This window comes from Bos mutus, chromosome X, assembly GCF_027580195.1.
Source record: "Bos mutus isolate GX-2022 chromosome X, NWIPB_WYAK_1.1, whole genome shotgun sequence".
In the NCBI taxonomy this organism is placed as follows: Eukaryota; Metazoa; Chordata; class Mammalia; order Artiodactyla; family Bovidae; genus Bos; species Bos mutus.
Window position 1 is genome coordinate 79,645,719 of NC_091646.1, and position 23,372 is coordinate 79,669,090.

Consider the following 23,372-nt stretch of genomic DNA (forward strand, 5'->3'; position numbering starts at 1 on the left):
AGTGGGTTTTAAAATAAGTGGGAAGTGGGAAAATTAAGACAGTTAAGTGCAGGTGACTCTTTTGAGACATTTATAGAGAGAAGAGAGGGAGGTGATTGGAGAGGAAGATGTTTTGGTAATTATTTTTAGAAGGAAGAGACCTGAGTATGTTTAAATGCTAATAGGAAGGAGCAAAGGACAGACTCTGTAGGTTTGGTAGCAAAAAGTCCAGAACTTCCTTTTTTGGTGACTTCTGTTTACTTTATGAAGTAGGAGGTGGGGTCATCTGCTGAGGGTCAAGGATTAGATGAAGAAGGGGGATTGAGGAGAAGGGACGTTAGAAATGGCTGTTGTGGAGCATGGGAGAGGGGGCTGTCGGGAAGGCACAGAAGGGTTGTGGATCAGAACGGAAGACCTGGTAGAAGCTGGGAACCATGAGTTTATAGTGGCACAAATCTGTGAGGTTGAACAGTTTTCTCCCGCAGTGTTTAGTTGCCTGGGCACAGGCATAGAAAAGATGGACAGTTGGGCTGATTCGAGGTTGGGACGTTGCCAGGCAGATGCGACAATCCTGGGAATTGAGGCTATTGGTCAAAGGTGGTAAAATGACCACGAGGTCTGATCTGAGCTGAGTGAAGAGTATGAAAGGCAAGTCCCCTATGAGCCAAGCTCTAGAGAAACTGGAACATTTGGAAAGGTTGATAGAAAAGAGACTGAGGATGAGCAGAGAGAGACAGACCCAAGATGGGACAGAAAGGCAGATTTGGGACGGTTGAGCCCATTGAATTGCCTATGCTGTACCAGGGGGTGATGCGAACGGCAGGCTGAGCCGGAATTTTTAAGGAGGAGGGCCTAGAGGGCGGTCGTAGCGAGAATAGAGGCCGGCCCTAGTTAGGGGGCGTGGCCAGGCTCAAATCATGAGCAAGGGGGCGGGACTGAGGCAACTGGGTCCCAGCGCCGCTGTGGCTGTGGCTGCATCAGCGACGACTCCCGCCTCTCCACCCCCCTTCTCCAGGCTCCTTCCCGCCCGCCACCGCAGAGACCCAGGCCGAGGCTGGGGAGGACGGTGGAGCCGGGCCTAGACTGTTCCCCTGCCCCCGCTGCTGGAGCATCGTCTGGAGACATTGGCTGAGGGAGAGCCCCGCAGCCCGAGCGCGCGGCACACAGGCGCGCCCCCCGCCACCGCCATCCTCTCCTCCCTCCCTCCCCTTCCCTCTCCTTTCCTCCCCTCCGCCCCCTAGCCTCCGCTGCGGCGGGAGGAAGAACCCTTTCCGACCAGCCAAGAGAGCCTAGATCGATTCCCATTTGGGGAGAGAGAAGAGACCCTGAACTCGGAACAGACCGGCCACTCGCCCCTGGGCCACGGAAGTGGCTCACTGCTCGCGAGAGAGCCCACGCCGAGCGCTACCCCCCGACCCTCACTCAGCCGCTGCCGCATAGACAGCGCTCCCCAGAGGGCCCCCGGCCCCGCCGAACCCACTCCCTGCGCGGGGCCGGGGCCGGCGATGCCTGGCACCGCCGCGGCGGTGGCCGCGGCTACTGCTGGTACTGCCACCGCTGCCACGGCTGCTGGCCCGGGCCCGGGCTGGGGGCTAGAGTCTCCGCAGTGGGGCTGAGCCCGCAGCCCCGCCCCCCGAGCCTGAGGCCGCTGCTCCGCCGGGCGCCGGGCCTCCTCCGCCCGTGCCTCCGCCCCAGGAGCTGGAGCCAAGCGGGGAGCCCGGGCCCCGCGCCCAGGCCCGGACCATGCACGGCCACCGAGCCCCGGGGGGCGCCGGGCCTTCAGAGCCCGAACACCCAACCGCGAACTCCCCCGGCGCCGCGTCACCGGCCTATGCTGACTCGGACCCTGGAGCCTCGGAACCCGGACTGCCGGTGCCCAGGGGCTCAGGCTCGGCTCTCGGCAGCCTCTTGGATCCCCAGTTTGCCGGACCCTCGGACACCAGCCTGGGCGTCGCTCCAGGCCCCCGGGTCTTGCCCTGCGGCCCCAGTCCACAGCACCACCGGGCCCTACGCTTCTCCTACCACCTGGAGGGCTCGCAGCCCCGGCCTGGTGAGTGATTGAGAGAGAATGGGAGCCCCAGCCGTGGGCCTGGGAGCGGGTTCTTGTTCTCAGGGCCGGCTCGCTCACCACAGCCCTTCGACTCTTCTCAACCTCCAACCCCTTCCCTCGCTCCTTGGCCTTCTAATTCTTTCAACCCCAGTCCCACCCCCACCCTCAACTCCCGCCTCCTCTCTGTCCGCTGTGCCCTTTCAACCATTGCGACCCCCTTCTCTTCTATCTGCTGAGGCTAATGGGAGAGGGAGCACTCTAAGAAAAAAGGGTAGGATTGAAAGGCAGGAAGGGGGATTTGGTTGGAGGAACCGGGGCTTGTTTGGGGGAATGGGAGAAAAGGAGTCTCCCATTTGCCAAGCACCCTACGTTGTGCCAGGCACCGGGCTGGATGCTTTACATGGGTTTTTATTTCATCTTCAGGAGCCTCCTGTGAAGTGGATATCATTAGCCCCATTTTGTAGGTGAGGAAACTGAGGCTCAGAGAAGTTTAGTAACCTGTCCAAGGTCACACAGCTAGTATGGAGACAGGATTCCAAAACAGATCTGTTTGAGTCCAAAGTCTATGGTCTTTCTGCTTCCCCAAACTGAGCTTGGAGACCATGAAAGTAATGCCAAGCCTTCTGCTTATGTGATTTTCTCCTGTACTATTCAGCAGCTCTGGAGTATGAGTGGAAAAAAAAAAGAGGGATGGTGGATTGATCCAAGGTTGGGGTTTTGCCAGTGTGTATGGCAGGAGGACAAGGGAAGGAGGGAGTGAAAGGTGCTGATGAGAGAGAAAGGTGGTCTTAAGAGGTGGACCTTGGAGATCAAGTTGGAGGGAAGGGCTGGAGGTGGTGATAGGTAGGGAGATAGCAGAAAGGTGGTGATGGTTGGAGGGGGCGGTGCAAAAGCCAGTTGTAGCAGAGCTGGAGAGGTGCAGGACTACAAGATTGGTTGTGAGAAGTCAGGATGCTTGAACTTGAATTTGCAGATTGGAGTGGCTCTAGGTCAAGCTGGGACCACTGACCACTGCCTGGAGAGGCCTTCATGCTGCAAAGACCTGAGTGTCTGAGGAGTCCAGCAGGGCCTCCTCTATCTGGGAACATACCATGTGGACCTGAGCCCAGGAGCCATGGAGGAAGAACAGTGCCTTCCACTAGGCAACAATGAAGGAGCTGTTGAGCCTCTGGGACCTCCCAGGGCCCACATCCCAGGCTCCTCAGATTTAGGGGACTGTGGACCAGCACCAAGTACCATTAGCAAAGCATATAAGTATGAGCAACTTGTGTCCCTTGCTGCTCTTGTGACCTTGAGCTAGTCGTGGAACCTCAGGGGCTCCCTCCAAATGGGCTGGAGATAAATCAGCTAACAATAGGCCTTTAACACCCTGCCTGCAAGTTGCTCCTGCTGACTTTCCAAACTCCCCTTGACAGACACTGTGTGGAGCAGGTTACTCACCCACTTTATTGCAGCACCTTCTTTCAGATTCCAAAACATGCCACAAGCACTCCCACCTCAGGGCTTTTGCATCTGCTTTTCCCTCTGCCTGGCAGCTCTTCCCCCAGCTCTCCACCTGGCTTGTTTCTTACCCTTCAGGTCTCAGCTCAAATGTCAACTCCTCTGAGAGACCTTCCCTGATCACTTTAGGTAGGGGCCCTTGTGGGTGTCCATCGAAGTTGCCAGTGCACTTCCATCCTTGCACTTGGTACATATGCAGTTATCTTATTCTATGTGTCTACTTATTTATTGCCTGTCTTCCTCAACTAGAATGTGAGCTCCATGAGGGCAAGGGGACTGTATCTGTTCTGTTCATCATTGGATCCCCAGCAACTGGCATAGTGGCTAGCATACAATAGATGCTTAATAAATCCTTGTTGAACAAATGCCTAAACAGATACAAAGGGGCCACATAGTAGGAGCTCAGTAACTATTTGTCTAAGAGAAGGACAACTGAACTCTTGCCCTCCAGATACTCTTGGTATGGGAGTCAGTAGCTGGGCAGCATCTGGGCCCCTGGTCTCTGGCCTCTGATCAATACACAGCAGTGATTCTTCCCACTCCACCAGTCCTTCCAAATTACAATCACAATACCCATCATGAATCACTCCCCTCCTCCCCACAAAAAGCAGCACAAATTTCCTACACTCTTTTTTCCCAATGAAGTCCCTGCCTTAGTAGTTTAGTTCAGTTACTCAATCGTGTCCAACTCTTTGCAACCCCATGGACTGCAGCATGTCAGGCTTCCCTGTTCATCACCAACTCCTGGAGCTTGTGCAAACTCCTGTCCATCGAGTCTGTGATGCCATCCAACCATTTCATCCTCTCAGCCCCTTCTCCTCCTGCCTTCAGTCTTTCCCAGCATCAGGGTCTTTTCTAATGAGTCAGTTGTTTGCATTAGGTGGCCAAAGTATTGGAGCTTCAGCATCAGTCCTTCCAATGAATATTCAGGGCTGATTTCTTTTAGGACTGACAAACAGTATTAAAAGGCCTTAGTCATTGGTGGGTGTCTTTTTCTATTTTTTCACTTCAAGATGAGAAGTGGGAATAAGAAAGGTGTCAGGGAAGGACCTGACTTCTCATTCAACCATTCCTCACTAACTCACTGTAGGACCCTGGGTGAGTGACTTTCCTTCTTTGAGCCTCAAATTTCCTCATTTATAGAATGCCATGAGGAGTCTATGAGATAGTGGTTGCAAAGCCTGCAGAATGAAATAAAATTTAAAAAAAGAAAAACCTTCTGAAGTGGAGGCGGAGGAATTACTCAGGCCCTGGCAAGACAAGCACTGAGCCATGTGATTCACAGCAGCATGGGGCGTGAGAGCCCTCCTCCCCCACTGCCTGGCCAACCCAGGAGTAGGCACAAGTGACTTGCTTCTTTCTCTACAGGACTCGCCTATAATTGGCCCAAAGAGGGCAGGGTTGGTGATTGTAGGGTGTGTGTGTGTGTGTGTGTGTGTGTGTGTGAGAGAGAGAGAGAGAGAGAGAGAGAGAGTCTTAAGTTTCAATTAAAGGGTTGAAACATTTTTAGTCCATATGTTAACATTTCTGTGTGCCTCCTGGCTTCCTCCCTCAGACTGCTGAAGCCTTTATAGAATCACCATCCTTAGGAGCCAGCGGTCCATCCTGGTGGTATATGTGTGCGGGGGGGGTGCTTTTTAAAATAATATATTAATATCTTATCCATGGGAAAGCTTTGAATTGCTTCAAAGTGCTTTGTCTTTTAGTTACCCTGATTCCTATCCAGGGGTTGGATGATTGTTTTTATGCCCATTTCCCAGGTTAATAAAATGTGAGGCCTTATTGGGTTACTGAGATAACCTCTCTGAGATACAAGAGAGTGCTTTGAGAGAGTCAGAAAGGAGTTCCCAGGTATAGGTTTGTTCATAGAGATTTGGGAAGAACCCTACCCTCTTCCTCAGCTTTGGGAATATCTTTCTAGATGCTGGTTGGGAGATAGCTTGGGACTTGACCTTAGCTCGGTTGAAAGGGTTGCAAAGCATTAAAGCCTGGTGTTAAAGTGGGTAGTGGAAGGACTGAGTTGAGGGAGGCAGCAAGAGGGGCTGGCTTCTCCTGATTTGGAGCCTAGGGCATCATCTGACACACTAAGAGTTAGAATTGGAGCTGGAAAGGTCCCTTGTCACAGTCTGGTCCTGGATTTCCTAAACTAGATGAAAATCAGAATCCCTTGTTGACTTTGAAAAAGTAAATGTGATTTCCAGACTCTACCTCAGAGCTCCAGAATCTTGGGGTTGCAACCCAGGAATCAATTATGAAAACTCCCCAGGTGATTCTGATATATAGCCTAGAATGGGCACCATTCTTGAGCTGGGACCATGGAGACTCTGAGAGGCAGTTTAGCTGTGATCCTACAGTGAGTCAGTATCATTAGGATACCACATCAGCCTCTACTCTGACGTTGTTTTCCCAGGGCCCTTTTTTGGCCACCTCACCATAACTTCCAACCCTGAAGGGAGGCATGGGATCTAAGCTAAAGGGAGTGAGTCAACCTCTCACCCATATAAGCACAGACACTGGGAGCCTCAGTTTACCCTTTATGCCCAGCTCTTGTGAATGGCTGCCATTTGGCCATTCAAGTTGGAAGGCAGTTACAGTTCTGGGACTCTGGGACAGAGGAAACCTTGGTATCAGCAGCATCCAGCACAAGGCCTGGCCCAAAGGAAGGGCTCTAGAAGGGTGTCAGCAAGGTTTTCAGAGCTAGGAGGAACATGGAGGCAGTTCAGGTAGGAAGTTCAGTATGAGCAAAGGCACTGAGACATGAGGCATCCTGGCACAGGGGCTGACATTGGGAGAAGCGGAAAGATAAGGCTGGTGAAGGAACTTTATCCTGATGGCAAAGGGGAATTTTGATGTGCTCAGATATGGGTGTTTAAGAATTCTCCATGGCTGTATGTGGAAGAGTGGATGGTAGGACCCCACAAGAGTGGGGTCGGAGACAGGCAGGTAGAGATTGCAGTCATCCAAGCAAGAGGTGATGATAGTTTGGATTAGAGAAATGGCAGGTGCAGAAGGTAAGATCTGAGAGGTATTTTGGTGCTAACATGGACAGATCTTGGATGTAGAGGCTGAGGAAGAGAGAAAAGTCCAGGATGTTTCTGAGTTGTTTTCTGAAATCAACTACAGTGACCTGGTAGATAGTGGTGGGGCCACCTACTTGCAAGAGAAGGAGCAGGTTTGAGGGAAGATACTGAGGTACATTTGAAACCTGTTGCATTTGAGAGTCCTGGAGGGACACCTGGGTGGATGTGGCCAACAGGCATTTGGATGTAGGGTTGGAAAGCTCTGAAGAGAGTTCTAGGCCAGAGATGTTTGGGCATTTTTCCACCACCAATGAGTACCACCAGCCACACAGCAGCTCATGGGGAGAGTGTACATGGTTCTGGGGGCCAGTCCCATCCTTGAAGACATAGATAGTGAGGTCAGCAGAGTCACCTTCTGGTGAATCATTTGTTACTTGCCCAAAATTTGCCTTAGAAATGCCATTTGGGATAGGGGGAGGAGCAGTTTTTAAAGTATATTTGCATAAAGCTGAGATCCATTTCACATATACCCAGGGTATTGGCTGTTGCACAGAATGAAGGGAGTATTCCTGAAAAGCAAACCAAACATTAGTAAATTCCTGTGACTCCCTCCATGTTTTCCCTGATGAGGGCATCCTGAGAGGCCTTAGAGGAAGGTTACTCATGGAAAGAAGAGAGGACTCCTGAAAGGAGGGGGCAGTGGGCTCTGCTGGTGGTTTTTGGAGATCAGCAGTTTGAGATTCCAGAGGAGTGTCTGAGAAAGGACCCAGATTTAGTTCCTAGTCACCTGGGACCTCCCAAACAAATACAACAAAGGTAGCTACAAAAAGGACTAAAAGAATTGAAGTCTCCAATTGCAGATGGTTGGCGCCCCCATTCCTCCACCCTTTCAGGTTCCTCTGCCTCTAGGGGACGGCCTGGCTGGGGCTACTTCGTCCTTCAAGGGTGAGTGGTAGCTAACAGTGCCCCAGACAGATGCCAGCCATGGCTTTCTGGAGGCCAGTTAGCTAAATGCCTTAGGCAGATGTGGAGCTGGCCAGACACTGTCTGGGTGTGGCTAGGACCTGTCTGGAAAGAGGACAGGAAGTGTAGTCTCCTGATGCCCAGCCTGGAAGAGTTAACTGCCCTCAACTGTAGAGAGCAGTCTTCCCTGGAATAGTGAGTCCAGCCTCTCCAGGGTCCAATACCCAGTTCCTTGGACCTGGAAGGCATGACGTCTCCAAAAGCTACCACAACACAGAGGACTGGAGACAGGGATGAGGCTAGCAGCAGAAGGAACTCAGCACTCCTAATTCACTGTGCCCTCAGGCTTCCCTTCCCACCACAACGCCTTCATTTCCCCATATGTAACAAGGAGGACCTGTTCATCACATTTGTCTGGTATATAATAGGGCATCAATAAGTTCTTGGTAAGCAGATAAGGCAGAGTGAAAGAGAGGAGGGAGGAGGACATTTCTTTATTTAACAAATGTTTATTGAGTACCTACTTTTTGCTTGGCCCTCTGAGTTGCTGGCTGGACAACAAGGCAGGCTCAGTCCCTGTCCTCGTGGAGCTCCTTTCTAGCAGGGAAGACATGACAGGTAATTCCAAGCACAGATGCTGCAGGAACAGATGAGGAGGGGGCAGGCAGGTAAAAGAGAGGACACTTGAGCTGAGATCTGAAGGATAAATAGGAGTCCAGAGGTAAGGAGAAGCAGAAAAGCTGTTCAGGCCCACGAGAATGACATGTGCCAAAGCCCCAGGCAGAGGAGAGCACTTTCGAGGAACAGACAAGAGGCCTTTGTGCCTGGAGGGTGGGGGTGGGGAAGTATTCTCTAGCTGGGCCTTACTTGTCCCTGCACTCAGTTTTGGAGTTCACTCCAGAGGCAATGGGAGCCCACCACCAGGCTGCAAAAATTGAAGGGGATTGTGTTTTCATAAGCTGGTTGTGGTGTGGAGAATACCTCAGGAGGACCCTGAGGATGGGAGGGAAACCGGTTAGGAGGCTGGACTGGGAAAAATAGCCTATGGATTCCTGCCCTCCAAAGAAGTTGAGTCTACAGGACTTGGGTCTGGCTGGACTCAAGTGAGTTGAAGGAGCAGGAGGAGTCTCAAAGAAAGCCAAATCTCTGGCTTTGGGAACTGGGTGGCTGGAGGTGCAGTTCCTGGGGTGGGGAAGCAGGAGGAGGAGCCACTAGGAGCTGGGGTAGAGCTGGGGTTTAGAATGCACTGAGTGTGAGGAGCCTGGAAAAGGGGCATCTGTGTGGCAGTGCCCAGTCAGTGTCAACTGTGTCCATCTGGGCCCCAGACTAAGGACGGGAGGGTGAGGGGCACAGGTGTGTGGCTGAGGCCCAGAGAGGGAACTGAAGGCTTTTCCCATTGCTGTTGCTGGCAGCTTTCAGCCCTCAGCGGCACTTCCACTGAGAAGGGGTTAAGTCAGGGAGGGAGGGCTCCTGAAGAAAGCGGGAAGGGCGGGACTGGCAGCACAGCCCCAAGAAGCTCAAGCTGGCACAGAAGCTCTTCTGCCTGGGCCTTCTAGGCCCTTGCCACCTCCCACGCTGCTGCCTTCAACTTCACCTTCACCTTCCCTGCTCCCCCTTCTGCAGCTTCCCTGCTCGCCTAGACTGGGCCTCCCTGCCTAATGCGTTCCAGGTGTAGCCACGGCCCCCTCCCCCACCGGGGACACAGGGGAGGGGGGCAGGGAAGGTGCTGGGCTCTTTCACACTGCATCTCTTTGGGAGTTCAGGACTTTGAGTCTCCAGACAGCTTCTGTCTCCGGAGAACCCCTTTCTCCCATGTCCCTGGCAGGGGCAGGCAGTGGTGAGAGCCCCCTCCCCAGCTCTGCCACTTTCTACTTTCATGTGATCCTGAGCAAATCACCTCACCCCTCTGAACGTCAGTTTTCTCATATACAAAATGGAGTTAGCATCCTCACCTCCTAGGGTGGTTAGGATTAAATGCCACAAGTAGAGCACATTGTAGCCATGTTCAACAAGTGGCCCTGGTCTGCCCTTTTTGTCCCCTTTGCCTCTCTGGGCCTGCATCTCTCAGTGTCACTGTCTCTCTTCTGACTCGCCCCACCCCTTTTTTCCTGACTCCCTCTCTAGCTGTCCGAATTTCTGGGTCTCTGTAGTTTTCCTGTCTTTGTCCCGGTCTCTCTCTGTCTTTTTCCCCTCATGATTTCTCTGTGTCACGAAATCTCAATTTTGACTGGGTCTCGGGGAAGTGGGGAGGAGGGATGGGTAAGTGTTGGGGGCTCTGGGGTCACACACAGCAGGGGTCAGAGGGGCCATTCCCCAGTGGCTTTGTCCTCAAGGGGAGGGAAATCCCAGCCAGCGTGGCAGCCCCAGCACCGGGTAATTACTGCCCCCAGTGCTCCCAGCTGCAGCTCCACTCCCTTCCCTTCCTGTCCTCTTAAGTCCCCAGCCCCTCCCTGGGGGTGGAGCTACCACTCCCAGCCTTCTCTGGCCTCAGGTCCAGAGACGCTGGGAGGAGTTGGTTAGGCCCTCACAGTAATCAAGAAACTAGAAGAGAGATAGGCTGTCTGTGCTCCCTTATGGCTGTTGTGTGTGTGTGTGTATGTATGCACATGAGGGCACATGTGCCTGGCTGCCTAACTGTTTTTGTCTCCATGGGTCTGTTTTGTGTATATCTTAATATTCTTGTTATTATGTATTTCCATGTGTATGTTATTATATACCCATGTGTGTCTGTGTGTGTCTCTAGGTCTGTATATGTTAAGTGTTCCTTCTCAGGAGAGGAAAAGTTGGCTTAAAGCTCAACATTCAGAAACGAAGATCATGGTATCCGGTCCCATCACTTCCTCATCTGTAAAATGGGAAATAGATGGGGAAACAGAACTAAAAAGAAATGAAAGTGTCAGACTTTATTTTCAGAAAAAGCGGGGCATCCGGTCCCATCACTTCCAAAATCACTGCAGATGGTGAGATGCAGCCATGAAAAAAGACGCTTACTCCTTGAAGGAAAGTTATGACCAACCTAGATAGCATATTCAAAAGCAGAGACATTACTTTGCCAACAAAGGTCCGCCTAGTCAAGGCTATGGTTTTTCCTGTGGTCATGTATGGATGTGAGAGTTGGACTGTGAAGAAGGCTGAGCACCAAAGAATTGATGCTTTTGAACTGTGGAGTTGGAGAAGACTCTTGAGAGTCCCTTGGACTGCAAGGAGATCCAACCAGTCCATTCTGAAGGAGATCAGCCCTGGGATTTCTTTTGAAGGAATAGGGAACTGCTGACAAGTATTGCATGAGCCAGCTCTCTGAAACTCCTCAGGTCCCTAGGAGACTGGGCCCTTCCAGAGGGTGGAGGAGAGACTCCAAAGCTGCTGCCCCAGGGCCATAGCATGTCAGATAGGGCAGGAAGTAAACAGCAGATGTGGAAGGGGCCTTAGGGACCATCCAACTCAGATATTGCAAAGTGGTGGCCCACAAGTTGAATCTAACTCACAAATTTCATTTGACCTACTCAGTGTTTTTAAAATTAGGAAATTTCACACAAAATCTGGATTTCTGATTTTCTTGAAATATTGGAAGACCTGAAAATGTAAGGGCCCTGTTACTGCAAGGTGACAATTAGATAAAGGAGAGAAGCTGCTGTCCCTGCTTTAAGTGAGGCATATGCTCTCTAGTTTACCACCACCCTCACCATCCTCTATTGTTGTCCCATTTTACAGAAAGGTTCTCACTTTACACAAGGATCCTCACTTTACACAAGAATCCACACTTTACAAAAGGAATCTCATTTTACAAAAGAGTTCCTCCATTTTACAGAACAGTCTTGTATTTCGTCAGATTCCATTTACAGATGTCGTGCATTTCACAAAAGGGTCTTTATAGAACGCTCCTCACTTTATAGAATGTCACTCCACTTTGAGGAAACCTTCTCCACATTGCAGAAATGGAATATTGCAAAGAAATTGAAAAAATTTTTTTCCTTTTTTATCAAAGAGACCTCCATTTTACAGAATGTTTCTCCAGTTTTCAAAAGGGAACACTCTAGGAAGCTCCTTACTTGCCAGAATGGCTCCTACTTTCCTAAAATGCCTTCACTCTGCAGAAGATGCCTCCATTTTTCTGCAGAGTCCTTATGTTCACAAGACCAGTCTACTTCAAGGAAGGACTCTGAGCTAGCCACAGGGTTCCTATAGACAGCTCCCCCTGCACTTCTCATACTTGACAGAGCTTTGTGTTGAAACTTTCAGAGAGAACATCTGCCAGGCCAAACAAGTTTGGCTGCAAAAGCAGAGCAGTGCAGCTGGGCTGGACCTCACATTCAAGGGGCTGGTGGAAAGAGGTGGGGCAGCTACCCCACCTTTATCCTCTGCTTTTTTCTCAAGCTGAGGGGCTCCCCTTCCCCACCCCCAACAGAGCTGGCTTCCCAAAGGACACTTTCTTATTTGCTGTTCTTTTCCACTCCCTCTTCTTTCCCCACCCCACCCCACCCCCAGGAATTCAGCTGTCTCAGGGGCCTATCTCACACCCTAGAGAGGCAGGGATCTGGAGGTTGCTGAGAGAAACATGCACTGGGGGTCAGGAGGCCTGAGTGCCAGGGCTGGCTTCTGCCCACAGTAGCATCTCACCAGTTCCTACAATGAGAAGCACACACATACTCTCCCCATTTTGCAGATGGGGAAATTGGGGTCCAGAGTTGTGAAGCAATCCCCCAGGTCACCAGGGAGTTAATGGCTGAGTTCCAGTCTGCAGCCCTATTAGCTGTCTTGAGATTAAGCCAAGGCTACATCTGGGAGAAGGGAGAGGGGGTGCTGCTGGCCAGGAAGGGGAGAACTGGGAGCTGAAATTCCCAGAAAGAGGTGAGGGTCCAGTTCCAGTGGAAAAGTCCTTGTCCTCAAACTCAGCTATGGGGTAGACCTGCTCTGCCAGTAAGCCCAGAAGCACATGCTCAGGGCACCTGCCAATCAGTGCCGTGAAGCTACCAGAAACAATTTCTGGAGTGATTTTGCTATTTCAGTACCAATAAGTTGTCATGAGAAAATTCCAAACTCTGTTATACTTCTTGAAACTTACGATTGCATTTGGTTTCTATATTTTAATTGAATTTGAATGGAGGATGGGGTACCATTGTCTTTTCTCTGCCACTCTGTCTCTAGTAGAAATCCTGCCCTGATCTGAGGAACTGTCAGAGAGTGGGGCTGGATTCTGTGTTCATCTGTGACTGGGTTTGCACATGTTTCTCAGTATGTTGATAGCTTTGTGTTGGGTTGCAGCCTGTGGCCCCTGGGTTTATATATCTGTGTGCATAGTTTTGTTTCTTTGTGGATGTGCAGTTCTATTGGCTTTCAAGTTCAAGCCACATTGCTGGGGGGCTGGGGGCACTATGTGCTTTCCCTTCTTTGTCTCATGGACTCTTCAAAACCAGGGGGCTGTGATTGTTATCCTATTTTCCACACAAGGAAACTGAGGCTCAGATAGATGGAGAGGCTTGCCCAGGGTCACACAGTTAGTAAGTGAGGGTGTTAGGATTTAACTGAGGTCTGTGTTACTCTTGAGCCAGATATTCCTAGTGAAGGCTTCACAACATCTTAATCCATGCAGTTTGGTCAGCAAGTGTGATCAGGCCACCCTTCTTTGGAATAGTCAAGTACCACAGGTTTTTAAATTGTTGACTTTTTTTTTTTTTTTTTAGTAAATAAGACCAGATTCAAGGTTATACCTGAAATAATGTCACTGTCATGAGCATTCAGGCACCCACTGAAGGGAAATTGGGTAGAACCCACAGCTTGCCTCATGCCACCTCAGAGGCCTGGCTTCTCCTCATTTATTAGAATCCCTTCTTGACTAGAGCTTTTGGAACTCACCCCAAAAAAGTAGATTTGAATTTCAAATGTACAACAAAAATTTTTTAGTATAGCATAATACACTTTGGGGCTTCCCTGGTGGCTCAGTGGTAAAGAACCCACCTGCCAATGCAGGAGACGCAAGTTCTATCCCTGGGTTGGGAAAATCCCCTGGAGAAGGAAATGAGAACCCACTCCAGTATTCTTGCCTGGAAAATCCCATGAACAGAGGACCCTGGTGGACTACAGTCCATGGTGGTCGCTAAAAAGTCAGAAACGACTTAGCGACTAAAACAATAAACAACAGCAACAAATACATTTTTAAGTATGCATGACATATGCTTATACTAAGAAATTATTCATTGCTTATCTGAAAGTCAGACGTAACCAAGCATCCTGTATTTTATCTGGCCATCCTGTCCCTGGCCTCTCCCTCCCTTGAGCTTCCCCAGTCCCGACAGGCTGACCCCCTTGCACTTCCTGAGCCGAACTTAGCTTTTCCTGAATGAGAGTCTCTTGTCTTTGAGATTGGGAGCTCCCTGAGGGTCAGGATCAAGATTGCCCTTCGGCCTGCTGAGGGCCTGTTGGAGGGTTTGCCCCATCCCACAGCAGAGCAGGGGCTGCACCTAGGCATCCTAGGGTGCCCAGGGCATGTTTCCCATTAGCAACCAGAGATGTCTGAGCATAAGTATGTGTGCACACCCTGTGCTGCACACGTTGCATGTGGACCTGTGAGCAGCTCTGTGGTTCTCAATGGGTCTTTGCAATTTTCCTCACTGTCCCCCCACTCAGACCAGGGACCAAACCTGTGACCCCTGCAGTGAAAGCCTTTGGTCAAGTGACTTTCTATGGGGGCATGCCCTTTGTGGCCTCTGTTCTAATGGGTACTGGGGGCTCTGGTAAACCCAGTGGTCAAGGGACAGTGCTGGTGGAAGACCTTGTCAGGTGTGTGGGTGTGGGTGCAAGTGTGAGAGAGAATATTATGGATTATCAACCATAAAAAATGGACTGGAAGATTCCCCTGGCAGTCCAGTGGTTAAAACTCCACTTCCACTGCAAGGTGCACAGGTGGGTTTTTTTTTATTATTAATTTTAATTGGAGGATAATTGCTTTACAATATTGTGTTGGTTTCTGCCACACATCAACATGAATCAGCCACAGGTATATATAATGTCCCTTTCCTCTTAAACCTCCCTCCCACCTCCCACCCTTGGTTGTCACAGAGCACCGGGTTGAATTTGCTGCATCATACAGCAAATTCCCACTGGTTATCTATTTTACATATGGTAATGCTTTCAATATGTTTCAATGCTACTCTCTCAATAAAGGGGTGCAGGTCTCAACCCTGGTCAGGGAACTAAGATCCCATATGTCAAGCAGCTTGGCCCAAAAAAATTAATTTAATTTAAAAAATGGACTGGAGAAAATCAATGCAGGACTTAAGGGGGTGGGGATGGGATGGGGCAGTGGGAAGAGCTCTGGTATCTAGGGCAGGGGAAGACCTCCCCTGGGAGCTCCCTGAAGGCAGAGATAGAATTTTCACCTTCTCCAGCACCTAGTCTACTAGGATCAGAGCAGGGCTCAGAAGTATTCGGGAGACTAAACTAAGCCAAGGGAAGCCAGAGAGTTCAGCATGGTCGTGAGGGGCCATAGAGAACTAGCTGGGAAGCTTCTATTTTCCCCATGGGCAATGGGGAGTTCATGGCAGGTTCTTATGCAGATAAGTGGTATGACTTGAGCTGGAGGTCCGTTAGCCACTTACAGGGAGCAACACGTGGAGCCATGGGGGACACTAAGGGGAAACATAGGAGGAGACAGGAAAATGTAGGCAGAGGAACATGGAGGGAACACTGCAATAGGAAAGAGAGGGATCTTCTATCTTCTTCCCTCAGTGGAGCCCTGCCTGGTTCTTGGCCAGGCTCAGGCTCCTGAATTGAAACCCTGTTGTCATAATCTGTGGGCAGGCTTGGGGGTGTTGTTCTCACCAGCTGCACTGGCTCCTGACTTTCTGAAGCACTGGGGCACACCTCTGCCCCTGTAGGTTCCCCTCTTTCCCAGCTACCTCTTGGAAAGCAGAGTTAAGAAGTCTGGTCTCAGATCAGTCTGCTGCAAGTCTGTCACTGACTTGCTTTGTGACCTTGGGCAAGTCACTGCTCCTCTCACTGCCTTCGTCTCTTTGCTAGAATCTGCCCCTCTCACCTAGGAATCCAGGGTGTCCCTGAATATATCAGTCCCATTCTGCAGGGCTGCCTGCAAGGAGACAGAGAGAAAGGAGAGGCAAGCTCACCTGTGAGCTCCCAGGTGAAGTGGGTGGGAAGGGAGCAGAGAGTGAGCCAGAGCAGGGCCACAGAGGGTGGCATGGTTACCCTATCCCCAGGACAAACAGTGGAGAGAGAGAGAGGGGTCCTAACTAGAGAGGGGCTTGACCACCCTGGATGGACTGGGTAGGGAGGGCTTACCCAGGGAGGCCTGCCTTCTTTGAGGTATGGAGACAGGGCCAGGTGAGTGCCTCCAGGCCCAAGGAGGCAGACAAAAGGTACCTGCTGGGACCCTGGCACCCGTGTGTGTTACCCTGAGAGGGGTCTGCATGGTGGGGTGTCTGGCTTTGCTCTGTGGATCTCTGGACCTCTCAGCTGTTCTCTCTCTGTCTTTCACTTTCTCTGGCCATGTGGTCTCTCAAAGTATGTCTCTGTATGTGCCGCCCTCAAGGTGATTCATCCTCATCAACCCCACGCCCAGGGGGAGGGCAGGGCAGGACCAGGCCAGGATATGCTGAGCAGAGCAGGGTAAGCAGCCCAGCTGAGCTGAGAGGAGCACCTCCTCCCTCCCAGCCAGGGCCCTGCCTGCTATGGGAAAGGAAGTGAGGAAACTGCACCCAAAGCCAGGTACTGAGTGGGGGAGGGGGGCTCAGCTCAGGGCCTAGGGCACCTTGTTCCTTCAGGGCTGGGAGGGGACCATGGCCTGAGACCCCCGGGTCTTTGTGACTGGATTGTGGCCTGATGGAGTCAGAGACCCTGGGAACCTGTTGGAACCCTGTAGGTTGGGCTACTCCCTCCCTCCAGGACTAGGAGACCTGAAATTTCCTGCTCCTCTTTTTGCCTGTGACCCAGTAGAGTATTTCTGTGTTGTAGCTGTATGTTTTTGCAACAGAGGCTGCATGTGACACCATGACTATATAGACCAGGAGGCAAATGTCGTGTGTATACCTCAGCCCCTAAGACCCAGGGGCTCCACGGACATGTTTGTTTCATGAGTATGACATAGTAAGTTACGCCATGTGTGATTGTGTGTCTGTGATTTTGGGTACATGGTGGCAGGTGACTTTGTATTGTTTAGTCATTGTGCAAGGTTGTGTATGACATGGTATAATAACCCCCGATGGCTATAGTCTTGTGACTGTGTGAACCATTTGCAGGTGTAAACCTGTAACACCATATCCTGGTGTGTATGACACTGTGGCCCTGAGATTGTGAGATACGGTGTAAATGGCACTGTATATCTTTGTGACTCAGTGGAACCATATTTGAGGAGTATATAAGTGGGTATACGATGGTAAGTGGTTAGGTGATTGTTATATGAGCCTATGTGTGAAATTGTAGATTTGCCACTGTGTGACTTATGTCTTTGTGACTGTGCATGGCCATGTTTGACAGTGCATGTAATACTGTGAGGGTGTATGATAATATGTGAAGCTGTGACTGTGGATCTTTGTGACTATGTGTGACCAGGCTTTCAGAAGCGTTTTGGCACGATTGGATGTTTGAATTTTGTGTCCCCAAAGTTCAGTGAAACAGTGTGAATAACACCTGTGTCTCTGTGACTGAGTGAACCCATTTGTGACTGGTCACGTATGAAACTGTGACACAGGGTAACAGACTCTCGGTGGCTATGAGAGGTCATGTGACTGTGGCATGGCAAAATTGGCACCATGTGTGGGTGTGAGTTCTGGGGGCTCTTGGCTGCCACTCCCTCTCTTGTCCTGACACCTATTTGCTGCATCCTTCCCTACACGATGGTCTTTCATAGCTCTCTTCTGCCCACAGGCTGGTCACCCAGCTCATCAAACTGCCATCCGGGGCTTGCCCTCTCTACTCTGCTTCCTCCCTGACTTCTCTATCATCTGAGACCTGCCACACACAGATCCCTGCCACACTCTTTGCCTTAGAATGTGTCATCTCTGGGTGCAGAGGTCCCCTCACACCTCCCAGACTGAATCTTCTCACCTCAGGGTGACCATCATCTCCCCCAGGACCAAAGACAGAGGTGGGTTTAGGGACCCCACAGTGAAGGAAGAGGGACAATGCAGAAAGGCCTCACTTTACTGAATTTTTTTGCCTGGTGTCCTAAAGATGTTCCTGTAACCTGAACTCTGTGTGCTGGCTGTGTGTGGGTGTGTGTAGGTGTGGAAATAGAGGAGGATAGTACAGATTAGTGAGAAGCTTGGATTTTAAGAAGCAAAACTTTTATTCATGAAATATAATTTCATTATTTTCAGCTATATAAAATTGTAGAAAAGGGAGTCCAGATATCCTCAGGAACTGAAGAGAAAATGTGAAGAACGGTTTAGGCTCAGCATCTCACTATGACTATATAAAAAACGGTGCAAGCATGTACACAAACCGTAGGCTTCTCGTGCCTGCCCCCAGCCTGGTTAAACTCCCTAGTAATGATGCCTGCTGACATACAAGAAATCAATGTACTAACCACAAAGAACTCTTGTCTATTAATGAAAACAGCTAGCCACAACCCTGGGCCTGGCTCCCCATCTGACTGCTGGAGTAAAGGTTTCCCAGAAAGACAATGTAGCCAGGAGAGGGGTTCAGAGGAACTCGATACCACAGGTACCTGCTAAGACATACAACTTTCCAGTCTCCTTTGGGATAATCAGTTGCTTAACGCACAGTTTCTCCCTTTCTGCAGGGATGCACCAGGGAAACCGGATCTTGGTTAAAAGTTTGTCCCTTGACCCTGGCCAGGGCCTTGAGCCTCATCCAGAAGGTCCCCAGCGACTTCGCTCAGACCCAGGCCCCCCCACTGAAACCCCCAGCCAGCGTCCTTCGCCACTGAAGCGGGCACCGGGCCCAAAGCCACAGGGTAAGTGGTTCCAGAGAGGGGATAAAGAAATGTCCCAGGAGAGGGGACAGAGGAAGGGAAAGGTTTGCCAGTGGCCAAGGAGAAGGCTTGTTAGAAGGACAGGAAGCACCACAGTCTAGGAGCAGAGGGCTATGACCTAAAGCTAATGAGCACATACTGGCATCTCACCTCAGGCCAGTTCTGTGCCTGTCTCAGGCAAAGGTGCAGACCGGGGGTTTGTGGAGGGGCTTGTGGCCTGGCTGCAACAGCCAACTTCAAACTCAGCCTATTGGGATCTCCCCTCTTTATCCCATCCATCTCTCTAGTCCCCCCGAAGCCCAGCTACCTGCAGATGCCCCGGATGCCCCCACCACCTGAGCCCATCCCACCCCCACCATCACGCCCACTGCCTGCAGACCCCCGAGTAGCCAAGGGCCTGGCCTCCAGGACAGAGGCCAGCCCCAGTTCTGCAGCAGTATCCTCACTGATTGAGAAATTTGAAAGGTGAGTCCAGCTCCCAGGGGACCCTGTGGGGGGAGGGTGGGCCTGGAATAGAAAGGACAGTTGTAAGACAGGCCTCTCAGTCAAGCTCATGCCCTGCCTCCATGTGTGTCTACCACCCACCTCAGAGAGCCTGTGATTGTTGCCTCGGATAGGCCAGCCCCTGGCCCCAGCCCAAGTCCCACAGAGCCAGCCATGTTGCCACAGCCACCCCCACAGCCACCAGTGCCCCAGCTCCCCGAGGGCGAGGCATCCCGCTGCCTGTTCCTGCTGGCTCCTGGGCCCCGGGATGGCGAGAAGGTACCCAATCGGGACAGCGGCATTGACAGCATCAGCTCACCATCCAACAGCGAGGAGACCTGCTTCATCAGTGATGACGGGCCCCCTAGCCACGGCCTCTGCCCTGGGCCCCCTGCCCTGGCCAGTGTCCCTGTTGCCTTGGCCGACCCCCACCGGCCCAGCTCCCAGGAGGTTGATAGTGACCTGGAGGAGGAGGACGACGAGGAGGAGGATGAGAAGGACAGAGAAGTCCCAGCACCCCTGGTGGAGAGACAGGAGTCCGTGGAGGTATTGACCCACGTTCACTGAGAGGCAGGACTGTGTGGAGAAACCAGAAGCCTGGGTTTTACACTTGATTCTTTCCCCAGCTCAGTATTTCTCAAAATAGGGCATTGTTTCCACTTGGAATGTTTGGCTTCCCTGGTTCCCTGGTACTAAATATCAGTAGCAGACCTGTACCGTGTCCCTGCATCACTGTAACTACAAAAATGACCATTCACAGTTCCAAGTGCCCATGAGGAAAATTGTACCCTCATCTGAGAACCACCAGCTGGGCCTCAGTTTTTCCATCTTAAAGATGGGCATTCTGGTTGGGGATCTTTAGAGTCCTGCTCCAGCTGGACAATCCCCAGATTCAGTAGCTATGTGAGGTTGGGCAAGTCTCTGCTGCCCCACCATAATGTTAGTTTCCTTATTTGTAAAATGGAAAGTCACATCCAGAGAGACTTCCAGACAGCTGGCCTCTGGAAGGGCACAAGAACTTAGAGCCCCCTAGGAGCCTGAGGCTGTGGGACAAAAGCTCTTGGCAGCAGGAATACCTTTCTGTGCCCCAGCAGCCTAACACTGCTTCTGAGGTATCCTTGCACTTAATTAGGTCATAGCCAGAATACCTGTGTCACCAGAACCCAGCTCAGATGTGGGAGCCAAGGTCTGGGACTCAGCAAATGTGTGTCCAGTAAACAGGCAAGAAGGCCAACAGGCAATGAGTTTTATACACTTTTATTCTTTTGGGTTTTCCTCGCACCCCAGGTACTCAGCAAGCCTTTACTGACAATGAACTGAGTGGGTGAATAACTAACATTTATAGTCTACTTAATCCATAGCGTGCTATGTTTCACTTACATTAAATCATTTAGTTGACTAAATTAAAAATGGACTTAGGTCCTATTATTATCTGTATATGTAGATGAAGAAACTTAAATACAGAACATTTATACAACTTATTCAAGCTAGTAAATGGCAGAGCTACAATTTGAACCTAGCTAGGAAGTCTGACTTTCTAGCCCACACCTTACCCACTACACTATGCAGAGTGAATAGAGGGAGCAGGTGGCCTGGTGAATGAGTGGCTGAATGAGAAGTACACAGTATCAGAATTGAGGGGTGGCCTTTATGACACACAGGGGAGTTGGAGTGAAGCTGTGGGGCTTATGGCTTCAGGGATGGGAGGTACAGTTATCTTTAAGTGGCATTAGGTATAGAGCAGCATTTATGGTATTCTGAGAATTCTAGGGGTTTGGGTGAAGGTTAGGGTACAGGATGATAGACCAGCAGTTGCCTCTTCTCTCTTCAGTTGACTGTGCAGCAGAAGGTGTTCCACATTGCCAATGAACTCCTGCAAACTGAGAAGGCTTACGTTTCCAGGCTCCATCTCCTGGATCAGGTGAATGGTCCTGCAAGGGCACCAGGGCACCAGGATCTGGTAGGTGGGTGCCAAAGAGGAAGTGAGAGGGCCTGAGCCTAACCCTATCAGTGGGGCCAGAATCTAGAGGTGGTAAGGCTCCTCTCTGACCTTGACCCCCATCCTGTCCCCCTAAAGCCAACTCTGATTCATCACCCTAAGCTTGATCTTTGTATCAACCCTCATTCCTAAGCCCTAACTACAACTCTAATCCAGATCCTGAATTAACCTGGCTGTGAACCAGACTCTGACCCTCATTCTAAACCTGGCCCTATTCCTGACCCCCAAATCCACTAGAATCCCTAGGGGTAGGAATTTTTGTCTGTTCACTGCCTGGCACACAGTAGACACTCAAAAATATTTGTTAAATGAATGGATCTAATTCCAACCTTCTCTCTGACCCTGAGTCAAATTCTTACCTTGACCTTGATCCTGACTTAATTGTTCCAATGTCTACCTCTAGATCCTAACCTTGACAACCTGAAATCAACCCCACACACAAGCCTCACTCCGTTCCCCCACTCCTCAGTATCAAGATCAGTGCTGATCCCAAAGCTCCATAGAGCTGCCCACAAACACTGCCCTCACCTGCAAGCTGCTCCTTTCCCAGCCAAGCCCCAGGCCCCACTGGGCTGAGCACACATGCCCTGCCCCACAGGTGTTCTGCGCTCGGCTGCTAGAAGAAGCTCGGAACCGCAGTTCCTTCCCAGCTGACGTCGTCCACGGCATCTTCTCTAACATCTGCTCCATCTATTGCTTCCACCAGCAGTTCCTGCTGCCTGAGCTAGAGAAGCGCATGGAGGAATGGTGAGGGGCCCCAGATCTAGGCTGCCCATCTTCCTGTCCACTTGCCTGCTGAGCCCAGGCCCAATGTGTGCACTAGAGTTTGTTCCTACCTGCCCTCTCCCCTCATCGCCTTTCACAAAAAGAATCAGGCCTGAACTCTGCTTTCCAGGCCCTCTCAATCTAGAATGAAACAAGATCAGGACTCAGAAAATTACAACAGAATAGCAAAGCCCTAAAAAGTATAAGGTTAGGAGCCAAATTGGTTGGGGTCAAATTCCAATTCTGCCACTTGCTAAATTTGTAATGTTAAGCAAGTTTCTTAAGTTACTGCGCTTTAGTTTCCTCAGCTGTGAAATGAGGGTAATAATAATGGCCTACCTTGTAGGGTTATTTTAAGGACTGAATGAGTTGATACATGTAGAGAGCTTAAAATAGTACCCAGTATATAGTTAAGTGCTAAGTTTTGAACTGTGGTGTTGGAGAAGACTCTTGAGAGTCCCTTGGACTGCAAGGAGATCCAACCAGTCCATTCTGAAGGAGATCAGTCCTGAGTGTTCATTGGAAGGACTGATGTTGAAGCTGAAACTCCAATACTTTGGCCACCTGATGCGAAGAGCTGACTCATTTGAAAAGACCCTGATGCTGGGAAAGATTGAAGGCAGAAGGAGAAGGGGACGACAAAGGATGACATGGTTGGATGGCATCACCAACTCAATGGACATGAGTTTGGGTAGACTCCGGGAGTTGGTGATGGACAGGGAGGCCTGGCGTGCTGCGGTCCGTGGGGTCGCAAAGAGTCGGACACGACTGAGTGACTGAATTGAACTGAAGTGAATGTGAGCCATTTTTTAATCAGTGCTATGATTGTTGTTGTTGTTATTCCCTGGTGGCTTAGACAGTAAAGAATCTGCCTGCAATTCAGGATACCTGGGTTCAATCCCTGTGTCAGGAAGATCCCCTGGAGAAGGGAATGGCTACCCATTCCAGTATTCTTGCCTGAACAATTCCATGGACAGAGGACTGGTGGGCTATAGTTCATGGGGTCACAAACACGACTGAGCAGCCGTGTTTCACTTTCACATCAGTACTATGATAGAGCTGAGAATGGGAGGCTGTGGGAATCAAAGGGACCAAAACTAGCTTAGGGGTTAACAAAGGATTCAGTGAAGAGGTGAGATCTGAGCTGAGTCCTGGGGTAGAAAGGCAAGGTTCATAGGCAGTCTCCTGGCTTCCAGGCTCGCCTCTTCCAATTCATCCTTTAGTGTCTATACCACCTTCCATAATGGTCTTTCTGAACAACAATCAGACCAGACCATTTTACTTCCTGATTAAATCATCTCCATGCTCCCCACACCCACAGGATAAAGTGCATGTTCATGCTACATGAAGTCACTTCCTACATCTCCCCAACTACTATGACCACTGAGGGCTGAACCAAGGCCACTTCTTGTTGTCTCCCCCAGCAGACTGTGACCAATGAAGGTCTGGTTCTGTGTGTCCTCCAATAGACTGTGACTCTTGAGGAGTGCAACCAGGTCTGGTTACTTTGACTCCCCTACCAGACCATGACCTTCTCAGGGATCAGCTAAGTGTGGCTTATTTGTGTCACCAGAATAACCCAGTACAAGGCTGGGCACAGAATCAATAGGCAGTGTATGAAGTGGCCCTTTCAGGTATCCCAGGACGAGTCTTCCCTTGTGCTCAGGG

General features: G+C 50.6%; 1 protein-coding gene across 1 annotated transcript in view; it reads left to right on the forward strand.

The window, feature by feature from the left end:
• The first annotated feature begins 921 nt into the window (after nt 1-921).
• The window catches only part of FGD1 (FYVE, RhoGEF and PH domain containing 1), a 37,192-nt gene continuing 14,741 nt past the window's right edge, over nt 922-23,372 (forward strand). The window contains exons 1-6 of the mRNA XM_070365347.1: nt 922-2,029; nt 18,266-18,439; nt 18,745-18,922; nt 19,048-19,486; nt 20,772-20,861; nt 21,538-21,686. Of these exons, the coding sequence (XP_070221448.1) occupies nt 1,723-2,029; nt 18,266-18,439; nt 18,745-18,922; nt 19,048-19,486; nt 20,772-20,861; nt 21,538-21,686 (1,337 nt within the window). The 5' untranslated portion in view covers nt 922-1,722. The remainder of the gene's footprint in view (nt 2,030-18,265; nt 18,440-18,744; nt 18,923-19,047; nt 19,487-20,771; nt 20,862-21,537; nt 21,687-23,372) is intronic.